Here is a 9867-nt window from a genome sequence, read left to right on the forward strand (position 1 = left end):
TCATGATTGTATCATTGCTGAAAGTTAGTATTTAAAAGTAAAATATTCTTCCTGGGAGGGATTAGAAAATGTATTTTATATATCTGGTGCTGTCAGATTGTATGTTGTTTTAGAATTTTGTTTCATGATGTAATTGTTTTTTACTAGGTTTAGACTCATTCTATGGCAAATTTCCTAGACATTTTTGTATTTAAAACCTCAGCTTTACACCAGACTCATCACATTGCTTTGTTTCAGACAAAAACCAAAATTAAATATATTTTCAGCCTGATGAGGTCAAGGGGTTGAAAAGTATAGATAGAGATGTCAATATTTTGTGGATGAGTGAACTACACCTTGACTTTTAATGAACCTTTTATTCAAAAGTATTTCCACTGGAGACTTGTGTCATGGCTTATTTTATGTGAAACTGTGTACTTCCAGAAACTATTAGGTTGTCAAGAAATTAATGTCACATTTTTGAACACTTTCATTAACCACCTCCCCGAAAAATGTACATCACATATAATAGTCAAATGAACCAGATATGGCACCATCAGATTACCATCTTTTTCTCAATGGAAAAACTTATGCAAATGTGGAAGGCATTAAAGAGGACATAAACATGTTTTTTGCTTCAAAGCCAAGTGATTTCTTTAATCAGGGCATTAACAACCTGATTAGAAGATGGAAAAGCATCATTAATAAGAATGGAACTATTTCATTTAATAAATGATGTTTTATTTTGATGTATAAGTTGTTCAGTTTTTTTTTATCTAAAAAAAAGTGACATTAATTTCTTGATGACCTAATATTTTCTTCAACAGATTCAGTAGAACCCACAAATAGGAAGAGGTTCTAGCAAACAATGTATTGTGGATTTAGCTGAGTTCTTTTTTAATTGTATTTGCTATTCAGCTATCAGTTTCCATAGTGAAAACTGTACTTTCTGGGAGAATAGAGTCCAATGCCTTCAACAGACATTCAAAAATAAGTTAGGGTTAGAGTTCCCTGTGATTAAAAGTTTCTTCTGTCTGTGAGAACTGATACTTGTCTATTTTCAGTCAAGAATATTTGCCTTCATCTTGAGCCAGAATTACTGAAAAGACTTTCAGTCTATAAAAAAAAAACAAAAAAAACCCTTTTAGGAAACATCAGAACTCCTGGAGTAACCATTTGAAAATAATTGACCTTACTCTTTACAACAAAATGAAAGGGGTTGCTGTGAAGTCCTGTGAAGAAATAGTAAATGAAGTAATATAAAACAGTAGAACTTGACATTTTTCATATACAACTAACATCTGTTCACTTTTGAAAGGATAAACAAAACCTTGTAACATTTGCAAAAGTGCAAGATAATCTTAAACCAGCAAATACAAATCTGAACTAAAAGCTAGAAGACTTATGAGGCTTTGTAACTATCTAAGGTTCCAGCTACTGCTGTTGAGCAAAAGGTTAAAGACATAGAAAAGTGAAGTAAAATTTCTATTCTTTGTGTAATATAGATCTCTATGCCAAGTAAAGTATAAAGTGTCATAATATTCAGATACTTGAACTACTAGTGAAAATGTGTAAAAGAAAAAGTAGCATGCCAAATCAACAGAAGATATTGTTATTTTATAAAAGTAATGAAGACAGTCGAATACTATTGAGTTCAAAAAGTTAGGAATACTAAAGTATGAGAAATATCATAAGCAGAAGAGACTTGGATGTCTCAAGTTGAAAATACAAAAAAAAGAGAACCCTTTTATGATGTCATTATTCATAGTTATACAATCACCTAAGACTAATTATTAATTCATTAATAATGTTTTTTATTTTTATTATTAGTCAAGAAGATAGCACACTCACCTTTCTAAAGAAGACTTAGGATCAAAGACTCGCTTCTTCCATCACAAATGGTTATTCTTGGAGTTTCCATGAAGATAACAGCAAATTAGCAGATGAAACATATGATATAAAATAATTAGTAGTTAGTAATGAAAATAGTAAAAAAAACATTAACTAATTAAAAATTAGATTGGGTAATCATATAAGCTATGCACCATGCAAACAATTAATATCTGATCATCCTAGAGCTATTCTTTCATATTCAAGACATGAAACAAAGCATCTTTTGAGCAAATTTCTAAACTAAACTGTATCATTTTGTTCATTATTACTACTCAGAGGATGGAAGCTTCTGCCATCTAAATCTCTGAACAGTAACTCCCTGAAACATTCAACAGTAGTTGGGTACTCCAAACCAAGCCCGTTCCACAACTGAAAGTAAAATCTGTCCTTTCTGGGGAATATTCATAACTTCAGTTGCAGTTTTTGGTCCAAACAAAAACTGGTGCAGTTTCTCCAGTCTGCTACCATTATCTGTACTTCAACATATATTGTGAATAAAATGTGTTTGTAGATTCTCGTGGCATAAGCCCTGTAATGGTATTAGGGGAAGTGTCAAGAAGAAGACGACAAAAGTGACTTTGCAACATTCCACTGATGAAGGAGAGATTTCTTCCTAGAGAATATTTGAGTCTGTTAGATTACCTTCCCCAGCATAACACTTATCTTGTCTCTGAACAAGAGATTATTACACATCCTGAAAACCTAGAGTGAATGTTCAAGTCAGCATTGAATTCAGCCTTCAAGCATGCAATGCCTACAAAGATTCATCCCCATTCCACATACCCACTTTCTTCCTTTTTGTTAGTTCAGCAGGAACTATGTTTTTGAATTGTTCAAATAAACCCAAAACTGAAGAAAAAATACTCTTTCCTATAGGAGAGGAATTATTATAATTATAATTTTTTTACTCCTATGCAGGTATGTACTGAATTGAGATGATTGAAAACCTCTCTGGAGAATATGGAGACTTTTGCATTAAATTCATGCACCTAAATAGTAAGCTACAAAGCACCACTAACAAGAAGAATGACAAGTGCTAAATGTCAGTTGTGAACATTCTTAGAAGCGATAAATGTCCAAACCTTATTTCATCTTCCACAGTAAAGTTATAAGTTCTTGGATCAAGATCTTAAAAAGACCAAAAGACTGTAGAACCAGAGGGAGCAGCAGTGACTGGTTTAATTTCACCTGGAATTTAATTAACCACTATTGCCACAATGTTGTCTTCATCATGTCATCTTATTCAAATAACTAAATTGTTCCTGCTCTGTATAGACCTCATTGTATGAATGTTATTCAGATTTCTTTGAAATTGAAGGGAAGGTTAGGTTTGATTTTTTTCTCACAATAAAGAACATTTGTACTTTTCTGTAACTATGAGAAGGTTATACATTCACCTTTCCATGAAGGTCATCCACCAACCCATGTTTGAATTCTGTTATGACTTTTAGCCCTATGGCCTTATTAGACTGATTTTTTTCCAAACATACTTACCTCCAGTGAAACTTATAGCTATTACTTGACTGCCAGGGTTTCTCCTTTTCCAATCTATGCATGATCCGATTTTTTTTCTCGCTTGCTCCAGTCTTTTATACTCTACTCAATTGCCCTTAGCAATATTTGTCTTGTCATACTCTCCACCTACATCAATGCGCCCTTTATCCTGGTACAGTATATAAGCACCTCATTCAGGTAATTTTACCACTTTTTCTTGACAAAGTGTCATAATTGGGTTCTCAAGTATTATGATCATTTGTAGCCACTTTAAAAGTTATTATGTTATCTAGTTGATATTCATACTAATAATGATAATTAACAAAAAAAATTTCTTCCTTATATTGGCAAGCCGACGACAGTATGAATTCCCATATTATTTTTTCTGGCAAGGAGGTAAATTGGGTCTCTCCTCTCCCACCTCTGATATCTAGCATTACACAGCAAGGAAGGGGGGCACTCTTGGTTGAGACTGTCAGTGATCTTATTCTTGGTGATATGGAGATATGTATTCGGATCTGTTGTGATCCTCTGGGGGACTCTGAGGCTGCAATTGAGGGTGATTCTCTACATTTTGGAGAGACTTTAGATTCTCTTTTACCTGTGCCATCTTTTAGTCTGTTGGATTTTCAGCTCTTCTGTGCGACGGTGGTAAGTTTATGGACTTGCAGCACTGGGGTCTGGGGTTTGATTCCCTAGGGTGGATGTGGAAGATGTCCTGAAGTTTCTTTGCTATAACATAACCACTTACTTTACCTAACAAAAAGCTGTTACAATTAATGGTAATCAACACAGTCTTTAAATGACCTAGGAAAGATGAAAAGGAGGCCACTTTGGGATAAGCTGCCTTTGATTTGTTTTTCTTCTGTTGGTTCTTTGAGTGTGTGATGTTTTGGGTTTTTACCGGTTGCTTTTGAGCCTGAAATTTACTTGATGGCTGAAAAGTCTGGGAGAAAATTTTTAGTTTTTTCTCCATACAAGGATATTTTGGTTCATGCTGGAAGGTTTACTTCTTAGTTACATGAGGGGACAGTTAGGCATTATCTGACACATTGTCGGAACTTTATGATTTAGTCTACTACCAATTCCCAAATAATACATCTGTTTCTCGAATTTTGGTGTTCTAAGGTGGAGTTCAATTGTTGTTCGAGCCTCAAATTTCATCAGCTCCTATGGGAGTCATAGTTCTGCCCCTATTCATGAGTCCTGGTAGCTGGCGTCATCCCCTTGGTACATTGGTACTCAAAATATGTTCTGTCTATATCCAAGGTTTCCACTACTGGTTACAACAGGCTCTGTAAAAATGAGGTGTTCCATAAGACCACCTAGGAGCTCACCAGGTGGTATTACCATACTATGCTGGACTGCCTCTCTTGAACTATCGTGAGTGAAACTAAATGGGATCCTTCCCATCCCTGCTGATCATTGGATTGAATAAATTGGTTCACCTATTTCAGTTTCTAGAGCACTGTTCCTCAGGACTCCTCTACGTGCATTACCCCCTAGATTCTACTAGTGGAGCTAGGGAGTCTTTACCACACCCGGTTTCCATTCACTGTGGTAGTGGACATAGGGTTTTCCTCCAGAGTGTCAGAGTGAATTCCTCCACTCTTGGAGAAGAGGGTGAAGTTGGGGCCCTCCTGCCTGGATCCCTGAATGTTGTTTTCCCAGATGTAGGTAGGCGCAACACAAGCCTACACTGGGAGCCTACTCGTAATACTGGTTCAGATTTGACACTCAGCTATTTGGTTGAGGTGTGCATGGCCCTTCTTTTTGATCAATATCAGTTCCATCTTGGGTCCTTGGTTGAGCATAGTTGTTCCATGTTCTCCCCATAATTCCGGGGGCAAGTGGAATGCTCCTTGCACACTGAGTTGGGCGGTGGGGGTGGGTGAGGATGAATGTCCATAATTCCAAACCAGATGAGTTCTGTTCCTTTGATTTAGTATGGCATACACGATCCTGTCGTTATGAGCCTGGGGTGTTGCCTTTCGGGCTTCTTCAGGTAGAGGAGAAGGTTTGTCCACTTCGGTATTGCTTACTTTCTTATCCTGATTCCGGTGGTTCAGTATGCATCACTCTATGGTTACAGGTTGGGATTTAATCAGTAGTATATATATATACATGTGTGTGTGTGTAATGTTGCTGTCCAAACAGCCACCAGCAGGGGATATAGAGACCAAGACCCCTTAATTCCAACCCCAAGCAGTGGAACCTCGGTTATCTGGTTGGGGAGGGCCTTTAGTGATGATCACTCATGTACAATTACACCCTTGATACAGAAACTAAGTTCAGGGTGAAGAGCATACATGTTCTTAACGTAGTGCGGTTCACCCACTCGGGTACCTATCTTATATTGGTACACCCATGATCTATGCAGATGCTGTCTGTATGGATAATGCCCTCACCAGCCCCTCCACCATCTCTCTGTTGGGATTCTAGCTATAACTGTAAGCGGAGGTAAGTGTTATGGAAGTTAACATTTTCCTAAATTGAAAATGTATTTCCAATAATACTTACCTCCACTGACACTCTCCCTCCCTTTCTCCTCACCAAGAGCCAGTGTTAGAGACTGGGGTGGTGTCAGTCTCGAAAAAATGATAAGATTATATGAATGAGGTGCTTATATACAGTACCAGGATAGAGGGTGCATTGACGTAGGTGGAGAGTACCATGAGACAAATATCACCAAGGACAATTGAGATTGGAGCAAGTGTGAAAAAACAAGACCGATTCTTAGATGGGCAAAGAAGAATAACTGGCAGTGGAGTAATAGCTATAAGTATCAGCAGAGGTAAGTATTATTGGAAATATATTTTCAATTTAGGAAAATGTTAACTTTTTTGGAACAAGCAGTCGTATTGAGTTCAGAGTAATTCAGAAGTGTTACTATTCTAAATGTTGGGTGATTTTTTTTCACAGAATGGCACTCTAAGAAGCTACATCACCACAATAATGTGTCATGGCTACATCTTGGATTAATTAAAATTAGAGTTTAAGATATGGTGAATTTTTTTAAAGTGTAACTTAGAAAGCCAACAAACTTGTTCAACTTCCTTGCAATTAGAACTAATTTTACCTGATGTGTTTAGAGCAGCAAGTTGGACAGCCTCAAGTAGCAAAAGAAAATCATATTTCAGCACCAGAAGAAGCAGAAAATGTTACACGCTGGGTAGTATCAGCCCAGTTTAGGAAGGAGCAAGAACAGTTAAAAATTCCATTAGGTGAGAAAACTTTCTTACATAAATGTATAGAATGTCATATTTTTATGTACACAGAAATTTTAGTCACTTTTACATTTTATTGGCCCAACCTGAGATTATTGAAAATGAGTTTTCTAAGTTCCTAAATTACCTTTGCACTGAAAGTATTAATTAAGGAATTTAGTTAAAGAAAACAGAATGATAACATATATATGTTACAGATTTTTCTTCCAATTTCACCAAAGGTGATTGAAAAGCACTTAAAAACCCCATTAAAACAGAATGATGTAAAATGAATATAAAGGAGTGATCAATTAAACTTGAATAAAATAAACTAATATTTAAAGTAATCTAATCTGCATAACTCCTTACTCATGATGAAGATGATTATTTTTCTTGTAAATAGATATCTTTATTTGAGAAATGTGGTGAATTAATTACAATCTAAGTTAAGTGCTGTAATTGCTACAAAAAAGTACTAAACAGATAAGAAGTATGTGTCTAAGTCATAGAAAGTTAAGAGTTAATAAATGTATCATCACATTATATAGTTATCCATTACATTGCATTTTAATTGTGGAGAAAAAAATTTTCTTGTTGTTACTTTTAGAAACTGACTATATCATACAAAAAAGGTGTAGCAAGTTACCAGTAAGTGTGATAAAACAGTTGAGTATTAAAGGTACATCAAATATAGCAGTCCACTGCTGAGTGTGATAAGCCAGTTGAATATTGAAGATACATCAGATGTAGCAGATTAAAGTTTATGTAAAGTCCAGTCCACTTAACATAAAGGAAGGCATTTTATTTCTTCAACTGAATTTTTTACAGCTTACAGGTTTAATTATGACTAAGTTATAAGCATAAGTCACAATTGAAACTTAACAGATACTGACTGACTGACTAACTAACTAACTAGACACTCAGAGAATTTCTACACATCACATATCATTTCATGTCTAAACTCCTTCTAGAAAACAATACACAACATCTAAGTTAACATACTAAAAACATAGCTTACTAAGTATCTTTGGCTTAGAATTAAAACCCTGACAGCAAGCTTTGAATTACAATTAATTTTTTCATAACTCATAACAATTTAGCATTTTATTATGCTCACACATTAAATATTGTATATCACAAAATATAAGGTTTGGAAGAACAAGTTGTCCATTAAACAATAGCTTCTGAGATTCTGCACTTTATTAAAATGGGATCAATATATGCAACAAATATACAAGTACATAAAACAATTACAGAGTGTATAATTACAGAATTATAACTGATTGCAGTTCCAAAAAAATTGAGATGCCTTAAGATATGTGCATATTTTATATATCATGTTGTGAGAATACATGGCTGTTTTGGTGCATTTTTGTTGTATTATCCACTGGTAGTGGGTGGAGGTTGTACATGGAAATACAGGTTGTTAGAGCATGAAAAATAAACAAATTTAGAAAGTAGTGGATACTCATTTAGGTTTTTCTAAGTCTAAGATGGGAAGGTTTAGGGCACATTATAAGACAATTTGTCTCACACCAGAAAGCCTTGATAAAGTTTTTGAAGACCAGTTATGCCACATAATGACTTCTATGTGTATAACATGATCATTAGGAATTGATTACCAGTCCACTGCCCAAGGACTTCAGGACAACAACTTGGTAACTATCAGTGATCAAACAGTAAAAAACAGACTTTGTGAGTCCAACAACAAAAAGAAAGACCTACATCAGCCCATATAACTTGCATTAATGTTGTTAAAATATCTGAAACTGTTAGCAACAGCATTAGGTGTCTGTCCTCTTCACAAGTGGGTGAAGATTTCATATGTCTTTTTTTTTAATGGACAATAATCTATATGTCTGGAGAACCAGAAGTTGGTGATCTGTTTAACACAAGATCATTGAATATAACTGTTTTTGTTGCAGTTCAGTTATTGTGTTGAGAGACGGATCTTATTGTGATTTGGGAGGGCAGACTTACTGTTCATTTGACTCTTATGTAATACCTTTCATAGATACAGTCAATCGAGACTTTAAAAGAAATCATATACATTTTATAACTTTCAAAAAGAGTGGTACTGATTCTGTTTATTAATTAACCAATGACATTTTGTTTTGGTTATAACATCCTTTAGGTAAAAAGAAATTAACAATAGACCTAAAAAAACATTTAATTTTTATCTATGTATAAATTCATTCTCATATTAAAACTAACTAACTATTTTTCATGTGTTGCAAATACTGTCCTTTAGGTTTATTCTGTAGAATTTCAATTTCATAGTTATTTATCATCCTTTGAAATTTTGTTAAGATGTTCATAGGAATTCCAGGAATCTCTATATACTGAAAAGAATTTTGATGCATTGAAAACCTGTATGAGTAATTATCTTTTTACATTATAACTCTGGAAAGAAAATTTATAATATATCGTTGAGAAGAACATCAAGCTCTTGTTAAATTTGAAAAATATACTGGTTTAATTATAATAAAACCAGATAAAGGAAACAAAATAGGAACCTTTAAAAAAGAAGATTGTCAAGAAAGTGAATAATATATAAAAACATGGTACAAAATTGAATAAAGATTTAATGCCTGCAAGGGAACACAATTACAAAAGTATTTATTAGAGTAAAGAAGGACAAAATTATAACCAAAAATGTGTAATTAGACTACTGAAAATTTACAAATGGGGCATTCGTGTGAGGCAAGTAGTTTCATATATTGGCACTTACAACTATAAATTATCTGTTTTGTTGGATAAAGTGTCTTTGTGAATATATGAACACTGAATTAATTATTAAGATAGATTTTTCAGTTTTTGACTTTATTGTAGAATTTAAATTTAAATAAAGTGTGTACAGAGGGTTGAGTACATTACAGTAAACAACTTAAATATGTAAATCGACATCTCATTTGCAACAACAGCCATTATAAAGTCACAGTGAAATGGAATGTATCAGAACTACATTTTTATGTTGTTTGCAATTTCATAGGTTTTTGACAAATGTTAATGATCAGCACAAATGTTATTATTAAATTGAATTATATATATATATTTTACTTTCTGGTAATTTAGAACTCCCACCCTTCCACTAATCCTGGGCACAGTAATTGATTTTTTCTTGTATGTATATTCAATTTTTGATTTCTGTTTCAGATCCTGCTCAATGGTCCACACAACATGTTCTGATTTGGATACAGTGGGCAGTTCAACAGTTTAATCTCACTGACATCAAACTGGAAGATTGGGTCTTTAATGGTCAAAAATTATTTTCCTTGAGCCATTCAGAATTTAA

At 34.2% G+C, this 9867-nt stretch overlaps 1 protein-coding gene across 3 annotated transcripts in view; it reads left to right on the top strand.

The window, feature by feature from the left end:
* LOC106465288 (GA-binding protein alpha chain-like) overlaps positions 1-9867 on the top strand; it is an 85687-nt gene that overhangs the window by 39140 nt on the left and 36680 nt on the right. For all 3 annotated transcript variants that reach the window (XM_013925493.2, XM_022393154.1, XM_022393155.1), the window contains 2 exons: positions 6459-6590; positions 9729-9850. In XM_013925493.2, coding sequence (XP_013780947.1) covers positions 6459-6590; positions 9729-9850 — 254 coding nt within the window. The remainder of the gene's footprint in view (positions 1-6458; positions 6591-9728; positions 9851-9867) is intronic.

This window comes from Limulus polyphemus, unplaced genomic scaffold, assembly GCF_000517525.1.
Source record: "Limulus polyphemus unplaced genomic scaffold, Limulus_polyphemus-2.1.2 Scaffold1896, whole genome shotgun sequence".
Lineage (NCBI taxonomy): Eukaryota > Metazoa > Arthropoda > Merostomata > Xiphosura > Limulidae > Limulus > Limulus polyphemus.